Below are 22,122 nucleotides of genomic sequence, written 5' to 3' on the forward strand. Positions count from 1 at the left end.
ACATCCAGAATGATGAGGGAGGAAGATGGTGGTTGCTGGCAGTACCTATTTGGGGCATGTTATGTTTAAGGTGCTCGTTGGCAGCCAGAGGTGATGCCAGTGGCCTGCCAAGTCTGTGGCTTTTAGAGCTGGAGATCCAGGTCTTGGACATACAGTATGGAGCCTTCAGCTCACGCACAGTGATTAAAACCAAGTTATCAGACAGGATTTATCCAGGAGACACCACATTGTGATAGAAGAACATCCAGAAGGTGGTTTTCAGCCTTCTCTCTCAGTTCTGAAAGAGAGTGAGGGTTGGAAGTATACTTGTGAAATGCTTTTAGGATCCACAATACCAGGAACTGAGATATATTAGGCCAGGTGTGGTGGTTCACACCTGTAATCCTAGCACTTTGGGAGGCTGACAGAGGAGGATCACTTGAGACCAAGAGTTTGAAACCAGCCTAGGCAGCATGGTGAGGCCCCCATCTCTACAAAAGAAAAACCTAAAACAAATTAGCTGAGTGTGGTGGCATATGCCTATCATCCTAGCTACTTAGAAGGCTGAATTGGGAGAATCACTTGAGTCCATGAGTTGGAGGAGGCTACAGTGAGCCATGATTGCAGCACTGCACTCCAGCCTGAGTGATAGAATGAGACCCTGTCTCTTTTTTTTTTGAGATGGAGTTTCGCTCTTGTTACCGAGGCTGGAGTGCAATGGCGCGATCTCGGCTCACCGCAACCTCCGCCTCCTGGGTTCAGGCAATTCTCCTGCCTCAGCCTCCTGAGTAGCTGGGATTACAGGCACGCGCCACCATACCCAGCTAATTTTTTGTATTTTTAGTAGAGACGGGGTTTCACCACGTTGACCAGGATGGTCTCGATCTGTTGACCTCGTGATCCACCTGCCTCGGCCTCCCAAAGTGCTGGGATTACAGGCTTGAGCCACCACGCCCGGCCGACCCTGTCTCTTAAAAATAAAAATTTTAAAAAAGATATATTAGTAATACTTGAGCACAGTGGCACCAGCTCCCAAATGGATACACAGATGAGAGGAACAGAATGGAGTGCTCAGGAAGGGTGGATTGTTGGTTCATAGGTGGTTTTACCGGAGGGGGCTGGACAGTGAGTTCTGTTGTCCTCTTGACTCTTCCCTCATCACTGTGTTTTCTTCCCAGTGTTGTGCAGGGAGAAAACAGCACTGTGGTAACCAGCCTTGGCTTACGTTATCCCATGTATGCACGGGACACTGGAGCATGCCTTGGAGGGAAGGGATGTCACATAAAACTTCCACTCCCATCCCTCCAAAACTTCATGATGATTTGCCTCTGTGAGTGGTCAGTTTTGGCATCACAGATGTTGATGGTGCTTCTGATTTATAATCAGAAGTAATTCAGAAACTTACTTCCATCCTTCTGATTTCTTGGTGGCAGTGAATAAGTTCTATGGTTTTTCTTCTATTGGAAGAAAACTCATCTCTCTCAGCAGTGCTCTGTGGAAGGCAGGCAGGTAGAAGTCATGGTGCCTGGAACTGGCCCCAGCAGCCTGGGCTGGGCGGAGCAGGTGTGTTCCCTCCCCACCATGTTTCTGTGTTTTCTCAGGCTACCCTAGCTCACAGGACAGCATGATGGAGAGAGTATCCCAGCACTGCTCCTGTCCCTTGAATGAGGTTCAGGGACTGACATTGGTTAGGCCATGTTTTAATAGTTACTTGGTCCAAAAGCAAAACTCAGATTGGACACTCCTGGGGCCCAGGGCAGCTTCCCAGCTTTAATGTGAAGGCGTGGCCCCATGTCTCTCCTTCCAGTTCTGTTGAAGACTGTACTTCATAGCCTTTGCTGCAGTGAACGAGGATCTTAACAACAGGTTCAAAACAACTTGAGTGTTCAGACTCCCGTCATGAGCTTAATGAATGAGAGCGGGAGAAACACATAAGCCCCTGTGTCCTAGCACCCAGACCCAGATTATCTAGCTCAACACACTGGCATGTACACGCACACGCACACACTCACACAAGTGCAAATTCACATGTGCCTTGGAGGTTTGTATTTTCAAAACAGCTTTAAAAATTCTAATACCACCTAGCTGATTCCTTCCTGGGTTATATTATTACCTAATACATTTTATCAATTAAATGTCTTGATTTTTGCTTTATATCTGATCAGTGCTTTGAAAATCCTTGGTTTAATCTATTAAGGTTATTGGATTTTGTTACTTTTAAAATCTGTGCAAAACGTAACAATTTAAAGACTTCCGTTTGCTTTAGATTTGGCCTCAGAGTAATTCCTGTAGAAAATATGCTGTGGACGTTGGTGTTCTGTGGCCCCTGGGTAGCCTGGGAGTAATTTTGCTAATTCCGTGGGCAAGAAAAACACCCGAGGGTCCCACAGGCAGAGGAGGGGACAGTAACTGTGTGTGTCACAGAATGAACAGGAGAACATGCTCATAGAAGGAAAACTGAGCACATAAACAGAAGGGCAGGAGGTGGGCGTGAATTTCACATTTTTTCCCAACATCTAAGTTTACAAGGGGAATTCTCATGGACTCTTAGGTATGAGTCTTGCTTCTCTCGTGTTAAGGACATTTTAAAAACTCATCATTTATTTCCTTCTCAGGTTAGTGCAGATTGGGTAGTGTAGAACTTGGGGTCAGTGGTGCTACTGTCAATCACCCAGAGCCAGGCGCAGAGGGGAGGCAGCAGGGAGAGCAGATCCCACGGGCAGTGTTTGGAAAGGAGGAGGCAGCTGTGTTTTTCCTTCCTCTTCCCTGTAAGTCAAGTTCACTGCAGCCTTGCCATCATAGGGCCCTCTGGAAGAGGCAGGCGGAAGGGGAAGAAGAGGGTGATGGAGGGAAGTTTCTGGCTGGCCTCAGCCCTCAGGTTAAGAGACTCAATGGGAAGGAGCAGAGGGACAGACGAGGGGAAGCTGGAGGCTCTCCCGATCCCCGCACCGTGTGTTCCGGCTCTGTGCTCTAGGCTGGGATCCTTGGGGTAGGGGAATGGGGGTTGGGTTGCAGGAAATCTGGAAGCCGTGGCAGGGATTCTGGAGGGAGAGCAGTGTACGTGGCTCCAGGGCTCCAGGAGGCAGCTGCAGCCCAGTGAGGTGGCAAAGCATGGTCAGGCCTTGGGGCCAGTGAGAGTGCTGCCCAGCATTGCTGTGGGGTGGGGAAGACTCCAGAGGGTGTTCTCTGCCCAGTGGAGAATGTGGAGGAAAGCTGTGTTGGGACTGCTGGGTTGACTATAGGTCCTGGACAGAAGTGGTGAGGTGAGCCTGCTGCAGAGGCTATGAGGGGCAGCTTCATCAGGAGGTCGGGGGTTGTGGCCTCAGCTCTTCATGGCACTGACGGTCCTTCCAGGTCTCAGCTGTGACCACCATCTGGCCTCCTGGATGACACTTGCAGGGGTCTATCATTAATAAGACCTGAGACTGAGTGAGACATGCTGGTGAGCACTGAGATGAGGCCAGGTCAGCCAGAGAGGGCCCTGGATCCCTGAACAAGAGACACCAAGTAGCCTACTGTACCTCAGTGGTGCAGTGCCAGGGCCCAGGTGCCGAGCCACACAGGCCACCCTGCCACAGAGGACTCTGACGACCCAGAGTGCTGTTGACAGCAAAGTGAGATGGAGCCTCTGTATGCTCAGGAACCCCCCTGCTGCTACTCAGCGCATGGAGGCTCATGAACAAGTTTAGATTCGCCCATGAAAAGACAGAGGCCGCGTTTTGTTTATACCAACGTATCCGGTACTGTCTGGGTTCTGGAAAAAACGCACAAGAAAAACCATTTACTGATGGTTTACCATAGGCTTCCAGTTGCACTTCTTTATATCAGAGTCAGCAGTGACAGTATGAGGCATGGACAGATGTCCAGGCAGGGAGGAGTCCTTCAGAGCCACCCACAACTAGCTGAGGACCAGAGTGGGGCTGGGTGCTCCTGCTTCCAAGAATTCAGCCATGTTTCTGGATTTGAGGACCCTAAACTGGACCAGAACCCAGTGACAACTGGTATTCCAATGATATATTTGGTTTTTTTGTTGTTGCTGCTGATGAAATTTGTCATTCCAGTAGGCCACAAAATCAGCACCAAATATTCAGATATCTATGAGAGGTGACTTAAATAGTGACAGACAGAAGGTGACCCTGGCATTTGTTTTGTTCCCCAGAACAACAGTAGCCTCCTCACTATGAAGGGAGGAGCACTTTTCATTTGCTTTTTTTTAAAAACAGAAAGAGCCCTAGGGAATCTGGCAGGCCCTAAGGGGAGCAACTTTGAGTTTCCAAGGCATGAGAGAGAAAGAAAAGGCAAAAGAAAATGGAAAGAGAAGCTGCATGATCTTGGGCATATTTTTCTTTGAAAATGATTCAAAACCCTTCGTGGTTCAGAGGACATTCCCAGGGCGTCGACGTTTCTCCATCGCATTGTAAACGTTGCTTCTTATTTTACCAAGAGGACATTAAACTACTAAAATTAACTGTGTTTTTGTCCTCTGTCTCAATCCTTCAGGCTCTCTCACCTTGCTGGGAGGATTTGAGATTTTCTATGAGGATGCAGCTCTATTATTTCTCCCTTTCTGGCCACCACTAAAGGCACTAGGGCCACCTCTCACTAAAGGAATGTGGTTTCTGATTTGATTGCAGGGTCAAGTGTCGCCTCATTTGTATATTGACATAGCTGCTGCAATTAGGGTGTGAGAGGAGCATGCTCCTGACCAGCACCCCACATTTCTGTCCTCAAATGGCAACACACTTGAAACCAAACAAGGGAAGTGTTTTGGAAGCTGCCATCTGTTGGCTTTTTCAATGTGACCTTTGTCTGAATAGCAAGATATGTCCCAGCTGAGCACACTTCTTCCTAATGAGCTAGAGAGTAGCTGAGTGTGTGTGTGTGTGTGTGTGTGTGTGTGTGTGTGTGTGTTTTCTGCTGAAAGGGTATTCAGTCCCTTTTCGCCATATAAGGTAGAACTCTTCTCATTCTCAGAGTTTCACTTTGCTTCTCTGTATTAACTTTTGTGCCACATTCTCAAGTCCATGTGCTGATATTTCATTGTATAAAATTGGCTGTGTCTTGGGGGTAGTGTTTTTATCTTTTTTTTTTTTAACTTAAAACAATTTTTTTTTAGTGGTTGCTCTGGAGTTTACAATATACATTTTTTTTTGCCAATCAGTGTGAGCTTGTAAGGTTGCTCAGGTTAGCCTTGAACTCATGACCTCGCCTTCGCAAGCGCCACGACATCCGGCGGGAGCCACTTTGGACCCCTACAATATACATTTTTACCTAGTCTAAGTCTACCTTCAAATGACACTCTACTACTTCACCTGTATCAGGTACCTTATAACAACAGCACATTCCCAGCGACATTGCTGTCATTCATTTGACTTTACATATGTGATTATCACCCAATACATTGTCACTGTCATTACGTTAAATAGTCTGTTTTTTTTTTTGAGATGGAGTCTCACTCTGTCACCCAGGCTGGAGTGCAGTATGCAATCTCCACTCACTGCAACCTCTGCTTCCTGGGTTCAAGCAATTCTCATGCCTCAGCCTCCTGAGTAGCTGAGATTAAAGGCATGGATCACCATGCCTGGCTAAGTTTTGTATTTTTTGTAGAGATGGGGTTTCACCATGTTGGTGAGGCTGCTTTTAAACAACTGACCTCAAGTGATCCACACACCTCAGCCTCCCACAGTGCTGGGATTACAGGAGTGAGCCACCATGCCCTGCCTTTCCTTTGTTTTTGAAGGATAATTTTGCTGATATAGACTTCTAGACTGGTAGTTTTTTGTTTGTTTTTTTAATTTGCCTTTTTTAAAAAACAGAAAGAGCCCTAGGAACCTCACAGCCCTAGAGGAGCAGCTTTGAGTTTCCAAGGCATGAGAAAGAGGAAGGAAATATTTAAATATTCCTTCCTCTCTCTCCTTGTTTGCAGTTTCTTATGAAAAGTCCCCTGTAATTCTCATTCTTATTGCTCTGTAATAAGAATGGGTTTTCTTCATCTTGCCCCCGGCCCCCAGCTTCTTCAAAAATTTTTTTTTGTTTTTTTGCAGTTTGGATATGACATACCTTGGTGTGGTTCTTGCTTGGTGTTTTCTGAACTTCTTGGATCTGTGATTTGATGTCTGTTATTGTTTGGAAAGTTCTTGGCCATTGATAATACCTCTAACTTCTTTCATAATTTCCTCTCTTCTCTCTTCTCCTTTTGGCATTCCAAATCTATACATGTATATATGTTTTATTTATATATAAATATTTATTTATATAAATATGTTTTATTTTTTGAGACGGAGTTTCACTCTTGTTACCCAGGCTGGAGTGCAATGGCGCGATCTCGGCTCACTGCAACCTCCGCCTCCTGGGTTCAGGCAATTCTCCTGCCTCAGCCTCCCGAGTAGCTGGGACTACAGGCATGCGCCACCATGCCCAGCTAATTTTTTGTATGTTTAGTAGAGACGGGGTTTCACCATGCTGACCAGGATGGTCTTGATCTCTTGACCTCGTGATCCACCCGCCTCGGTATTTATATAAATATATATGTAACGTGTGTGTGTGTGTGTGTGTGTGTGTGTGTGTGTGTGTGTTACCTCTTTTGTAATAGCTCTACAGTCTTGGATAGTCTGTTCTTTTTTTCCCATTCTTTTTCTCTTTGTTTTTTGGTTGGGAAAGTTTGTAATGACCTATCTTCAAGTTCACTGATTCTTCCTTGCCTGTGTCCAGTTTATTCACTAGCCAATCAGAGGCATTCTTCATTTCTGTTACAGTGTTTCTGATTTCTGTTATTTCCTTTTGTTTCTTTCTTGGAGTTTCTGTCTCTCTGCTTACATCACCTATCTGTCCTTGCATATTGTTTACTTTTTTCATTAGAGCTCTTAACATATTTATCATAGTTTTAAAAAGTTGCCTGTCTGGTAATTCCAACATCTGTGTCATAGCTGAATCTCATTCTGAGGATCTTTTTGGGTCTTCTGACTTTGAATCTGTAAATGTATGCCTTTCAATACATTTTGGAAATTTTAAGTAATATCTCTTAAAATATTTTTGTCTGCCCCATTCTTCCTCTTCTTACCTGAAGGTTATTTTTCCCAAACCTGAAGTGCCATTCTGTTTTTTTGTTATTCTTGAGGTTGGTTTCCTTCCTCACTGATGCAGAGTAGGCATACTATGTTACTTTACCAGTAGTGGAGCTGGATTTTCGCTTCCACATCCATTACCTTATTTATTAGAAAATAAATTGGCAAGAAACTGGCCATGATTAGTGAGTCTGTCTGTTGCTAAGGTGCAGAGCTAGGCTCACAAATAGAGTGTGCCATCTAATACAGTAGGTACTAGCTGCATGTGGATATTTAATAAATTAAAATTAAATAAAATTTAAAATTCACTTTCTCAGTCACAGTAGCCATGTTTCAAGTGCTCACTAGCTACATACAGCTAGTGGCTGTTATTCTATCATTGCAGGAAAGTCAACTAAACAGCACCCACTTACAGGGATCAAGTTATGATTTTGATACTATCATCTGAACCACTTTAAGTTCTATAAGACTGACACTGGCTGGGTGCAGTGGTTCATGCCTGTAATCCCAGCACTTTGGGAGGCCAAGGTGGGTGGATCGCCTGAGGTCAAGAGTTCAAGACCAGCCATGGCCAACATAGCAAAACCCCATCTCTACTAAAAATACAAAAATTAGCTGGATGTGGTCATGGGCGCCTGTAATCCCAGCTAGTCAAGAGGCTGAGACAGGAGAATCACTTGAGCCTGGGAGGTGGAGGTTGTGGTGAACTGAGATGGGCACCACTGCACCCCAGCCTGGAAAACAGAAAGACTCTGTCTCAACAACAACAACAACAACAAAAAGACTGACTTTTATATATAAATATGAACAATATACATGAGAAATTATAGATTGGAGAATAAGTTAAAGCCAAAAAATAAAACAAATTGCTGTCAGAGTTCGTTCCTACTGCTTTCAGGTAACAGTTTTTTTTCCATGCTTGTTTTATTGCATTGCACTGAGCTTTCCATTCATAATTAGAAAATAATTCTTTTCATCTTCTCATCTGTGAAGTCAGGACCATCAGCTCTCAGGCAAAGGAAGAGATTCTCTGCTTTGACAGTTCAGTGGTGGGAGCTCGCTGGAGTCTAACAGTGCTAGAAGGGCAGAGTGAAGCCTGCATTGAGAACTTCCCAGCAGCTCTCATGTTTTTCCGTAGAACAGCCTTCCTTTTCTAGGTAAATGAATTCCAATGTGATTACCAGCTAAGACCTGAAATAAATAGGTAAAAAAAAAAAATTGTTTTGGTTGTTTTAGCAGTGATTTGGAGAACAGTTCTGTGGCATGTGTGTGTTCTAAGTCTAGAACTTGCATCCTGTAGTTGCTTAAATGGCCTGAAGCCAGAAGCAGGGCAGCTGGAAGTCAGCATCTTTGAGGGATTCAGTGTTTACATGGGCTTTGAAGGGACTCCTTTCTTCTGGTCCCGGCCTGGCTTCACTGGAGCTGTTCCTCACTGTCCCTCGTGGTTGATGGCAGTAAAAGGGAACTATTTCAACAGGTGGAGGAAACTGGTGGTTCCCCTAGCTTCTTTCATAAGACTATGAAATTGTGGTGCTAAGTTACCAGGCACCTCTTACTACTGCCTGTCAGGTGTCCCGAGCCCCTGGGTCATGTCTGTCTTCAGTAGCTCACGTGACACACATGCATTTGGAAATAGACATCATCCCTTAAGTAGCTCTTAGAGGGAGGCATATTACCCCTTATCCATGGTTTCTGAATTTCAAACCTCAATGGACCACCCTTTTCTGGAGAATGACATGTTCAGCTTGGACAGGACTTCTGCTCAGAGCTTCTAATTTGACAGATGGACCTCACAGATAGGTCACTCCCACCTTCCTCATTCAGGCTTCCAGCCGTGTGGGCTGCATGGTCTCCAGCTACTCTTGGTTAGTGGCCAGCAACCTGGCTCCTGGGTTATTCTATAGTTCAAGGAAATAGGAAGAGACATTTTTAGGAAGCGAGACTGGAAATAGAGAGCAACGTCTATTGGCCAATCCATGTACTGTGGTGGGCAGTGGCTTTCAGCTGGAACAGTGTCCAGTGCTGGCTAAAAATCTCTTGCATGCAGTTTGCAAATCGCTGATGATACTAACATTGATCTTGTGATTAGGCCTGCCCATTAGTGTTCCTGGTAGTCGTACAGTTAGTTCTAAAGGCATACCTGATGGTTAGTCCTTCAGGTTAGATGATTTATGAACTTCCTTTGCCTAGGAAGTTTACCTAAAAACTTTGAGAGCTCATTGGCCAAAACCTCACAGGACCCCTTCCAGTTCTGTTTCTCTAGTTGGGAATAGAAATTCCTAAACCATCTTCCTCATATAAAATTTCTTTTGAAAGCAATTTTTATTATAAAGTTAATGCTCATTCATAGAAAATATAAAAAACTCCAAACTATCCGAAGAAGAAAATAAAAATCACCTGCCATTTTATCATTCTATGATAATTATTATTAACATAGTGCTTTGGAATAGTTTTTCTAAACAGATAATTCTACATCTATTTCTCTAATTTTACAAAGTTGGAGATGTACTGTATATATACAGTGTCACCTGCTTTTTATCATTTAACAGAATATCTTGAACATTTTTCTAGGTCATTCTTTTACTGTAAGCTTTATAATTTTCATCTGCACATCAAACGTTTGAAGGCTAAATTTATTATTTCGGTGCATTAAAAATGTAGTATATTATAAAATATTTAATTGAAGTAAATATAAAAGAAAAATACATTCAACCAGGATCCCAAAGCTCATCTTAAGTTCAAAAACAAAGATTTTAATCTGTGCTAAGAAGATAGTTTCTCAAAGATCAATGTGGGGAGCAATTCCAGAATTTCAGTTATTGGTATTGAAGGTAGAGAAAGAAGTATGAATAGTCTCCAGGTCCTTAATTTGGGTTAACATCATCAGTACAGTATGAGAACAAATGGGTTTTTTCTATTAACTGAAAACTGAAAGTAATATGGTCCTCAGAATGATGTCTGCTCTCCACCTGCTGGTGGTCTTTTAGAAAGCTCTTAGGAAGGTGTGCAGGACTCTTACAGGTGGGTTTGGGAGTAGGAGGGTAGACTTGGAGATAATTTCAGTCCTTTATATGGCAGCAGACAGAGCCGCAGAGCATGGGCTAGCTGTCAGCTTGTCTTTCTCATGTGTGCACAGGGACTTCACTATCCAGCTGGGCAGAGCAGTGAGGGCTGTTAGTGTATGGAAGCATCTGCTTTTGATACGACCCTTTCTTAGGAAGGTGGCCTGCACTGAGCATATCAGGAAGCACAGCCATGGAGGTGGCACTGCCATGGCATACCAACTCTTTTGCTTTTACTGAGGTCCATCCAATTAGAATCCAGATCTGAGGGAATAGAAACTGACCTTTTAGGCTTTAGATTTAACATTTCGATGACAAATGGCGTGTCACAGATCTTGGCAATATTAGCTGGTTTTTGTTAAAGCTTCAGAATTACAAAAGGAAACCTGAGACATGGACGTTTGTATCAAAGAGCCAAGCATCCTTTGAGTAGTATTTAAAATATCCCAAGACTAGCATTTAGTTTATTCCCTGTCCCTGCCCTTCCTTAAGCTCCCCATCCCTCTACCTCCCTCATTGTTAATTTGGAAAGGAAGCGTTTATATCTGTTTTCAAGGAATGTGTCCATTTCATCTATGTTGTCTAATTTGTGAGCATGAAGTTGCTCACGATATATTCTTTTTATCTTTTTAATGTCTGTAATGTCTGTACTGACGTTGCCTGTTTGATTCCTGATATTGATAATTTGTGTTTTCTCTATTTTCTGAGTAAGTCTGGCCAGAGACTTACCTATTTTATTGATCTTTTTATTTTTTTTTTCTCTCTTGCCTTTTTCTGTTTGAAATTTCATCAGTTTCTGCTCCCTATTATTCTCTTCTTCTGCTTGTTTGGGGTTACTTTGCTTTTATTCTTTAATTTCTTAAGGTAGAAACCCAGATTATTGATTCGATAACATTTTTCTTTTCTAATATAAGCATTCAATGCTGTGAATTTTCCTCTAAGCCCTGCCTTAGGTGAATATCACAAAATATGATATGTTGTGTTTTCAGGTGATTTCTCTTTGATGCAAAAGCCATTTGGAAATGTGTTCAGATATTTGGCTTGGTGTGTTTTGCTGTAAGAATGGAGCTGTAATGAACTGGAGGCTCTTTGGGGAGAAGGTATTTGCGTTTATACATGGCCGTATGGCATGTTTTTCAGTGAAGTGATACACTGATGCTGGCGTCACTGTGTGAGCTTGAAAGCATATCTTTAGCTGTTTTGTTACTCTTATTTGCTTATGCTAAAAGAATCTGAAGGCAAATATTGGAATCCTTTTTATTAAAATTTCTTCTCTTTGGCCTTTTTAGTGTGTTATCATTGGGCAGAACTGGATCCTGAAAAATTCAAGATGCTAAGCACCTACACTACTTTAAGAATTGGGAACTGAAACATGAAGAGGAAGGCAGAAATAAGAAGCTGGTAACCTGAATAGCTCTGGAAAAAAACACCAAAGGACCGTTTTACCATTTTCTGTTGTTGCTGTGATGAAATGAGGCAGAGGGCACTGCTGGTGGATTGGGGGATGGGGGCACACGTGGCAGAAGGCGTGCACTCGTGCCTCCCCCACAAAAAGGCTTTGTTGGCTTCTGCCACATCTTGGCTTGCTTTTGGAACAGGCTGGCCCAGCATCATTTGTCATCAAGTCCACCGTGGTGTATTCTGTGTGTCCATGGCGGGGGGTTGTCCGACATGCTCACTCTGTCCATGTTCTTTCTACTGCTGATTCATAAGCCTGGGTCCGTGTTGAGATGTCAAGAGAGCAATCATCCATGCTGATGTATTGTGTGAGACCTTCGCATCTTGTACATTTTCTCTTTTTCTAAAAATAATAAAATCCTAAATCTCAACAAACCACTATTTATTATCAAATTCTGCTGTGTTTCTGCCTAACGATGATGTCCACAGAAATGCAATGCATCTGGCCTCTCTCTGTGTATAGCTACACTTCTTTTCAAAGAACCCTCTTGCAGGAGGCCTTCTCTGAGTGGCCCACACAGGCTCCTGAGTCCAGGTGGGAACCTGTCTATCCAGTTTACAGTTGATGACTTTGTACTTGGAAATGAGATGTCAGGAAAGGGAGTATGGGTTGGAAGGGAGTCCAGTTTCACAGTGGCCACACTGTTCTGACTGAGACCAAGTGTGGAGCCACATCTGGTGTATCCATCTTTAGGAGGTGGAGAGAGACTTCAGCATGGCAGGCGGTGCAGATACCCTTTATCCAGTAGTTACATCGTTGTCCACGTATTCAAGTCACCACACCCAGCACTCTGGGAGCAAGAGTGCTGGGAGCAAAGAAAGAACGACTTTCTGCCAAAGTACTTTCTCAGTTAAATTTCAGTCTATTGGTGGCATACTCAGAGTAGTCATTTTTGACATTATATGATTTAATAGCTTTATATATGTAATAATGCTCATATACAATTATCTTTTCTGGAAAATATTTTTGTATGTAGAAGAGACATCCTTATTTGTGATTTTTGTAATGCTGAAACTCTGTCTTCTGTGACCTTTATAATAGCTTCTGAATCCATCTAGTCTGACCCAGTCATCTACTTCAAATGATAACATATTAGAAAATGTGAAAAACAAAAAAACTCAATACACATCTCTTGGAAGATAGAATTAGAAAAGGCTCTGCCAGATTGCTTTGTTCTGAACCAATTCAGATGGCCCCGTATAATTCATAACGGTTTAAACCTCTAGATTTGAAGTCATTACATCCCACATGCAGACCCTGGCCAGCTCCCTAAATTGTATGGGCAGTGAGGTCCCAGAAGCCCTGCTGTTCGAATTATCTAAGCAGGGTTTAGAGTGAATTCAAATTCACGTTAAAGCTACTTGAACCTACACGTTGATAAACTCAGTTGTAGAGTTTGGCTTGCTGGACAGCTGTCATGTTTCCCCACCACAGCATTGTATTGCCACCAATGAATGCTTACTAACAGTTGCAGCCTGTCCTTGTAGAAAGGGGTAACGAGGATTGCATAGAGATAAGAGCTAAGGATCGTGACATTCGGACAGTGGTAAAATTCTAAAGGCCTTCATTGGTCAGAGCCCAGTTCCTGGCTCTCATTCTAAAGGGACAGAGACGAACCAGAGAGTGAGCATCATGTGGTCAAGTTGCTGAAGGATCTGAAGCCGTAAAGGAAGCACTGAAGGGGCTGGGCTGTTTCATCTGGGAGGAGAACTCTAAATGTTTGAAAGATATGGAAGAGAAGTTGGATCAGGAACAAAAGTAGGAGCAACAGGTGTAAGCTGAATTAACGTAGATGCTGGCATTCTAACAACGTGATTCAAAAGTGGAAGGTGATGTTGGGAGCTTTTGGTGTTTGAGCAGAAGTTCTGAGCCTATGTGTGTAAGGGGGATCTTTGATTAATGAAAAAGTCTTCCTCACAGTATGTAGGAACACGGTAAAAGTCAGAAAACGTTTACTACTTTTGTAAACATTTTGGATTGAAGGAAGCGTTTCATCATCCTGAAAATCACTTTCAACTCCTGGGATCAGAGAAATAGCAGTGAATGCACCAGAGTCTGTCCTAAGAGGGTCACATCTCACCACAGGGCCAGGTTATAGAGAGAAAAATGAAAACCCAAGAAGAAACCCCTTAATATCCGCAGCTACCTCAAAAAAGTGGTTAATTTCCAGCGTCACCTACTCTCTTGGAGGTCCTTTCCCAGTCACTGTGGAGAACTAATGGCTAAAATTAGATTTTCGGTGGACTTCTTGCAGAGTATAAAACTCTCAGTCTTTACATCCCTCCCAACATCTCTGCCTCCTGCTTTCGGCTTATTTAGAAAGCATACTGTTTATTGTCCATTAAAACATCATTTGAATGAGGACGGGAGAGGAGAATCGTACCATGTATGGCTTTTCTGAGAAGCCTTGGCAGATCACAGGCCCAGGACTTTAAACACAGCACCGTGCCGATAACACTGTGTAGCAGGACTCATTTCATCTTGCCTTTCGTGGTTTACTTTATAGGAGACCAAGCTCTTGTGGCTACACAAAACATAGACCAAATAAAGGCATCTTTGGGGGCTGGACATCCATAGCAGCACCTCGTGGTTGGTGGCCCCAGGGAGGGCATTTTCTCTATCAAGCAGTGTCCTGGCTCAAATGGGTGCCAGCTGGCACATATATGGACAATTTGGCATTTCACTGATTTGATCGTAAGGAACAAATAGTTCCGCAAACACCCTATTTCCTTTGATACGGTATCATGTGAGTCCAAAGCTAGAGAGGCAATCTTTTCGGTCTCTGGTTTGTCAGATTTTCTGCTGTTTTTCTGCCAGGCACTTTAAGAATTCTTAATTTGTGATTCACTGTTGATTCAGGTTTTTAAAAAATAGAGTTAAAGAACCTCATCTAAGAAAACATGGAGTAATATCAAAAGTAGAGCCACCCACTGGCTGCATCAGAAAAGAAGAGGGAAAGCCCTGTTTTGAGAGGAGTCTCTTCTGCAGACGGTGTCTTCATTCTCTGCTAGGGTACAGACACCAACGTATAACATTTTGGAGGTCCTGGGAAACAAAACCTTAAATTCCCATTAGGAAACTATCTATTGATGGTGTTTTAGGTTTGTTAAATCTAAATTACTATGTTAGTTTTGATAATGTGCTTAATATTTGCAGGGGCCTTAAGGATAACTTGTTTTTGAATGTTCCCTGAGGGTGGATCAGTTAAAGACTTCATCACTGAGCAGGAAACACATTAGGGGTGGTCTGTGGAAGACGCTGCCGCTGACAGCCCCCCGCGGCAGAGAGACGGGCTTGGACCCAGGCCGGGTCTAAAAAGATGGCCTCCCAAGGAAGCAGAGTTCGGTAGGAAGAGTTGGCCAGACGACAGACAGTAGGGGCATAGAGGAGGGTGAAACAACAGGTGGAGCTGCCACAAGGTGTTGTGGGGGGAGGGGCGTGTTTTGACATTGCTCTCAGGTTGGCAGGATAGGACTTGTTCCATGGAGGAACAAGGACAGAAACTAGACCTCATAGGTGAGCAGGGTCTGGACCACAGAGGTCTCGTAAGTCGTGATAATCCATTTAGGCTCCATCATGCCCCGCTTGTCATCTCCAGGCTGATTTGATTCAGTTCTTCAGCAGTTTCTTATGTGATGTGACTGTAGAGCGACCTGGAGAACGGGACGCAGCTCTGCCAGTGTGGTGTGATCTAGGGCCACGACGTGGGCAGTGGTGTCGTGGTCTCGACAGGCCATGGGGTTGCACAGACTTGGGATCAAATCCTGGCCTTGCTGTTGACCTGCTGCACGGCCTCAGGACAGTTTATTCAATTATTCAGCCTTCTATGCTTCTGTTCCCTCATCTGTCAGAAGGGGGCAGCGCTTGCCACTTGGAACATGGTCGTAAGGGTTAAATGAGAAGGAGGCTCAAACTCAGCACAGTGTGAACAGTCCCCCTGCTCCCCGTGCCTGTGGCTGCGTTACATCTTTGGCTCCCCCCGAGCCTGCGTCTGAGGTCACAGAACCCCCAGGTTTATTCCATGTAACCGCTGTCCTCCACCAGTGAAGAACCAAAAGAAGAACTTGATCGTATGCCTGTTGGGCTTGCCCTGCGGTCTGGTCTATTGAAATATTTCCAGTGTCACGTTTGTGACTCTTCTCAGCTTTGAGTCAACCTTGGACACATTTCCTCTGTCTTTAAGTCTTGGCTAAACACAGTTCACAGGATAGAGCTGGCGCTCCATTTGGAATCCTCTTTCAGATCAACAGGTACACTTAAATTCCCATGCAGCCCGCATTCTTTCTTCCCACATTGCCCATTCTTGCTGAAATCAAGCCATATTATTTTCACAGTATTTTAATGATTAATCCAATGATCCTGTCAAAAAATATTAGTACAGCACAATGCGTTATTTGTGAATTCATTCTGGCTTCCAATGAACACTGTGTTCTTTTCCACAGGCTCATGAGCCATCTGTTTAATCATCTATTCTAGAGTGATTTTAAGAAACCACATTTAACTGGGCTGTCTGCAGTGTCTGGGATCCATCTTGTTGCAACTGGGATTTTTTTACGTGTTCAGTTTTCTGTCCCTCTCTTCAGAATATTTTAAAATGTTGTCAATGGCAACTATCCTATGTGCACATCTTCAAGTTCTCTCAGAGCTTCAGAATCCTTGGTTCACTCAGAGCCCCTCATGAGGCTGTTTCCTCACCGACTTGGATTTCAAGTCCCCTTTTATGATGTTTATTTTGCCTTTTTTGAGTTTGAAACGTTTGCTTCAAACTCAAAAGCAAGTGGCTGTGCTTTGATTGAAGAGCAAAGACCTTGCGCATAATCACGATTCCCCCAACTCTGGCAACTAGTTGGCTCCAGAGTGGTGTCGATTTCCTTACACAGGCCAGGCTGCTTCAGATGCCCCTCTCTCCCCAAGATGATGATCACCCATTTTAGCAAACTCAACACTCTGAAAATCACTCTATATTAACAAGAATAATAAACTGTATTTTGGCATTTTGGGGTCAATAATATGGAAGAGAGTAAAACTACGGAGAAACATCTCTGGATATCCAGGATTGTAGGATTACAAACTACTATGACAAATGACTTAGAAGATTACTTTAAAGCTTTTTATTTGAAAACAATTTTAAACTTGCATAGAAGTGTCAAGAGTTCTACAAAATATATCCTATGTGCTTTATTCAGATTTGCCTGTTGCTAACATTTTCCTCCATTTATTATTTCTTCCCACCCCCTTTGCATATATACATTTTTTCCTGAATCCATTCAAAGATAAATTACATTCATAGTTGAGAGTAATTTACATGTCACGTGGTTCCTCCCTCCTAATACCTCAATATGTATTTCCTAAGATTAGGAACCTCCTTTTACATAACCATTACATGGTCATCAACTTCAGGAAGTTTTATGTTCTTTAATTTATTGTCTGTCTTTCAATTTTGTTGTTTGACCTAATAATGTCATCTGTAGCATTTTTATCTTTTAGTACAGGATCTAAGGCGGAATCAGGCTGCCCTTTTGTAGCTTTCTTTTCCTTCAGCTTAGCCCATAAGCATACCAGTTCCCCACCCTGGGCGATAGTTTCATCTGTTAGATGCAGAAGTCAGAGTAGCTGGCACCTGAGTTCTGTATTGCTGAGCATCGTTCTTCATATGACAGAGGCTCTTCGGCTGTTTAACTGAACTCCTTTTCTTCAGAGGAACTAGGAGGAGCTTTCTTTTTGGGAGAACTTAAGTCTCACCTCCCTCTCAAACAACAGTTGGCTTCGGAAACAAATATAAAGCTCTGTCCTGGTCACTAAAAGATCTCAAAGCTAGACATTTAAAATAACAATAGTGACAATGTGTTTGGTGATGTTAGCACATGGATAAGTGAAATGAATGACAGCAATGTCACAAGGCACGGGAGGGAGGAATTGAGGATACTCTGATATAAAGTATCTGCATTACATGTGAAGTAATGTAGTGTTATTTTAAGGTAATCTTAGATTAGTTTAAAATGTATATTCTAAACTCAATGGTGACAACTATATGTTTCCTAAAAAAATCCCCACTTTAAATGTAAAGATTCTGATAGATTGAAAGTAAAGGAATGGAGAGAGATATACCATGCTAACACTAATAAAAAAATTGGAGTACCTATATGAATAGCAGACATCAGAACAAAAAAGTTATCATGAGTAAAGAGAAACACTACATAATGATAAATGAGTCAGTTCTCCAAGAAGATACAGCAACGTATGCGCCTAAAAAAAGAGTGTCAAAACATGTGAGGCAAAACCTGATAGAACTAAAAAAAGAAAAAAATGGACAAATCCACTATTTTGGTTAAAGACTTCAACATCTTTTTGGTATTAATTGATAGATCAAAGAGACTCTATCAATAAAGATAGAGTTGACCTAAATGACACTACAAATAAACTTGATCTAATTAAAATTTACAGAATACTCCATCTACCAACAGAAGAATACACATTTTTCTCAAGATTGCTTGGAACATTCACCAAGATAGACCACATTCTGGGTCATGAAACTCACCTTAACAAATTAAAAAAATATAGCAATCACAAAAAAAATCAGTTCTCACACCACAATGGAATCAAGCTAAAAATGATAATAGAAAAATGTTTGGAAAATCATCAAACATTTGAGATTTCACAACATGTTTCTAAATAATCCGCAGATCCAAAAACTCTTGATGAAAGTTTTACAGTAGGCTGGATGTGGTGGCTCACACCTGTAAATCCCAGCACTTTGGGAGACCAAAGTGGGTCAAGTTGATCACGAGGTCAAGAGATTGAGACCATCTTGGCCAACATGGTGAAACTCCATCTCTACTAAAAATACAAAAATTAGCTGGGTGTGGTGCTGGATGCCTATAGTCCCAGCTACTCAGGAGGCTGAGGCAGAATCGCTTGAACCCACAATGTGGAGGTTGCAGGGAGCTGAGATTGTGCCACTGCATTCCAGCCTGGTGTAGAGCAAGACTTCATCTCAAAAAAAAAAAATTTTTTTTTTTTTACAATATTTGGTACTAAATGAAAATAAAAACAGAACTTATCACAATTTGTGAAATGAAAATAGTGCTTAGGGAGGAATTTATAGCATTAAATACATGTATTAGAAAATAAGAAAGAGGTGGGTGGATCACAAGGTCAAGAGATCGAGACCATCCTCGTCAACATGGTGAAACCCCGTCTCTACTAAAAATACAAAAAATTAGCTGGGCATGGTGGCGCGTGCCTGTAATCCCAGCTACTCGAGAGGCTGAGGCAGGAAAATTGCCTGAACCCAGGAGGCGGAGGTTGCAGTGAGCCAAGATCACGCCATTGCACTCCAGCCTGGGTAACAAGAGCGAAACTCCGTCTCAAAAAAAAAAAAAAAAAAAAAAAAGAAAATAAGAAAGAGCTAAAATTGACAACCTAAGCTTCCATCTTAGGAAACTAAGCAAGGAAGGACAACTTAAACCCAAAGCAAGTAGAGGAAAAGATATTTAAAGTATATTCAGTTCTTTCCAAAATACATGCAAGAAAGAGGTAGCTTCACTGGTTGGAGGAAATACCTGTGATAGTAATAATAATAACAGTACTGATAGCAGTGACTGAAGTAATGATGTTTATGATGATAATGGGTAGTATTTCCGTAGTGACTCTTTTTTTTAACTCTTTTAAATTGTACTTTAGGTTCTGGGGCACGTGTGCAGATCATGAAAGACTGTTGCATAGGTACATTCATGGCAAGATGGTTTGCTGCCTCCATCCCCTGATCACCTATACCTGGCATTTCTCCCCATGTTGTCCCTCCCCACCTCCCTGCAACTGTCCCTCCCCTAGCCCCCCACAATGGACCCCAGTGTGTAATGCTCCCATCTGTGATGACATGTTCTAATTGTTCATCACACACCTATGTGGCATTTGATTTTCTGTTCTTGTGTCAGTTTGCTGAGAATGATGGTTTCCAGGTTCATCCATATCCCTGCAAAGGACATGAACTCATCATTTTTATGGCTTCATAGTATTTCATGGTATATATGTGCCATATTTTCTTTGTCCAGTCTATTATCAATGGGCATTTGGGTTAGTTCCAGGTCTTTACTATTGTAAACAGTGCTGTGATGAACATACGTTTGCATGCGTCTTTGTAACAGAACAATTTATAATCCTTTGGGTATATACCCAGTAATGGGATTGCTGAGTCAAATGGAATTTATTTCTAAGTCCTTGAGGAATTGCCACACTATCTTCCACAATGGTTGAACTAATTTATACTCCCACCAACAGTGTAAAAGTGTTCCTTTTTCTCCACATCCTCTCCAGCATCTGTTGTCTCCGGATTTTTTAATGATCGCCATTCTACCTGGCATGCAATGGTATCTCAATGTGGTTTGTTTTGCATTTCTCTAATGACCAGTGATGATGAGCATTTTTTCCTATGTTTGTTGGCTTCATATAGGTCTTCTTTTGAAAAGTGTCTGTTCATATCCTTCACCCACTTTTTAATGGGCTTGTTTGTTTTTGTCTTGTAAATCTGTTTTAGTTCTTTGTAGATTCTGGATATTAGCCCTTTGTCAGATGGGCAGATTGCAAAAATTTTTTCCCATTCTGTTCATTTCTGGTTCACTCTAATGATTGTTCCTTTTGCTGTACAGAAGCTCTAGAGTCTAATTAGATCCCATTAGTCTATTTTGGCTTTTGTTGCCATTGCTTTTGGTGTTTTAGTCATGAAGTCCTTGCCTATGCCAATGTCCTGAATGGTTTTGCATAGATTTTCTTCTAGGCTTTTTATAGTACTAGGTCTTATGTTTAAGTCCTTAATCCATCTGGAGTTAATTTTAGTGTAAGGTGTCAGGAAGGGGTCCAGTTTCTGCTTTCTGCACATGCCTAGCCAACTTTCCCAACACCATTTATTAAACAGGGGATCCTTTCCCCATTGCTTGTTTTTGTCAGGTTTGTCAAATATCAAATGGTTGTGGATGTGTGTCATTGCCTCCAAGGCCTCTGTTCTGTTCCATTGGTCTATGTCTCTGTTTTGGTACCAGTACCATGCTGTTTTGATTGCTGTTACCTTGTAGTATAGTTAGAAGTCAGGTAGCGTGATGCCTCCAAGCTTTGTTCTTTTTTTTATTGCATTTTGGGTTTTGGGGTACATGTGAAGAACATGCAAGATAGTTGCATAGGTACACACGTGGCAGTGTGATTTGCTGCCTTCCTCCCCTTCACCTATATCTGGCATTTCTCCCCATGCTATCTCTCCCCAACTCCCCTGCTCCCGCTGGCCCTCCCCTATTCCCCCCAATAGACCCCAGTGTATAGTGCTTCCCTCCCTGTGTCCATGTGTTCTCATTGTTCCTCACCCACCTATGAGTGAGAACATGCGGTATTTGATTTTCTGTTCTTGTGTCAGTTTGCTGAGAATGATGTTCTTCAGGTTCATCCATGTCCCTACAAAGGACACGAACTTATCATTTTTGATGGCTGCATAATATTCCATGGTGTATATGTGCCACATTTTCCCAGTCCATTCTATCATCGATGGGCATCTGGGTTGGATCCAGGTCTTTGCTATTGTAAACAGTGCTGCAATGAACATTCGTGTGCATGTGTCCTTAGAGTAGAATGATTTATAGTCCTTTGGATATATACCCAGTAATAAGATTGCTGGGTCAAATGGAATTTCTATTTCTAGGTCCTTGAGGAATCGCCACACTGTCTTCCACAATGGTTGAACTAATTTACACTCCCACCAGCAGTGTAAAAGTGTTCCTATTTCTCCACATTTTCTCCAGCATCTGTTGTCTCCAGATTTTTTAATGATCGCCATTCTAACTGGCATGAGATGGTATCTCAATGTAGTTTTGATTTGCATCTCTCTGATGACCAGTGATCATGAGCATTTTTTCATATGTTTGTTGGCCTCACGTATGTCTTCTTTTGTAAAGTGTCTGTTCATATCTTTTGCCCATTTTTGAATGGGCTTGTTTGTTTTTTTCATGTAAATCTGTTTGAGGTTTTTGTAAATTCTGGATATCAGCCCTTTGTCAGATGGGTAAACTGCAAAAATTTTTTCCCATTCTGTTGGTTGCTGATTCACTCTAGTGACTGTTTCTTTTGCAGTGCATAAGCTGTGGAGTTTGATTAGGTCCCATTTGTCTATTTTGGCTTTTGTTGCCAATGCTTTTGGTGTTTTGGTCATGAAGTCCTTGCCTACTCCTATGTCCTGGATGGTTTTGCCTAGATTTTCTTCTAGGATTTTCATGGTGTTAGGTCTTATGTTTAAGTCTTTAATCCATCTGGAGTTAATTTTAGTGTAAGGTGTCAGGAAGGGGTCCAGTTTCTGCTTTCTGCATATGGCTAACCAGTTTTCCCAACACCATTTATTAAACAGGGAATCCTTTCCCCATTGCTTGTTTTTGTCAGGTTTATCCAAGACTGTATGGTTGCAGATATGTTGTGTTGCCTCCGATGCTTCTTTTTTGTTCCATTGGTCTATATCTCTGTTTTGTTACCAGTACCATGCTGTTTTGATTACTGCAGCCTTGTAGCATAGTTTGAAGTCTGG

General features: G+C 42.4%; 1 protein-coding gene across 2 annotated transcripts in view; it reads left to right on the forward strand.

The window, feature by feature from the left end:
* DTD1 (D-aminoacyl-tRNA deacylase 1) overlaps window positions 1-11,938 on the forward strand; it is a 165,752-nt gene extending 153,814 nt beyond the window's left edge. For both annotated transcript variants that reach the window (XM_078371465.1, XM_054255256.2), the window contains one exon: window positions 11,395-11,938. Coding sequence is in view for 1 of the 2 variants with exons in the window: in XM_054255256.2 (XP_054111231.1) it covers window positions 11,395-11,442 (48 nt within the window). In the remaining variant the exon portion in view is untranslated. The remainder of the gene's footprint in view (window positions 1-11,394) is intronic.
* Window positions 11,939-22,122: the final 10,184 nt, after the last annotated feature.

Source organism: Callithrix jacchus, chromosome 5 (assembly GCF_049354715.1).
Source record: "Callithrix jacchus isolate 240 chromosome 5, calJac240_pri, whole genome shotgun sequence".
Classification (NCBI taxonomy): domain Eukaryota; kingdom Metazoa; phylum Chordata; class Mammalia; order Primates; family Cebidae; genus Callithrix; species Callithrix jacchus.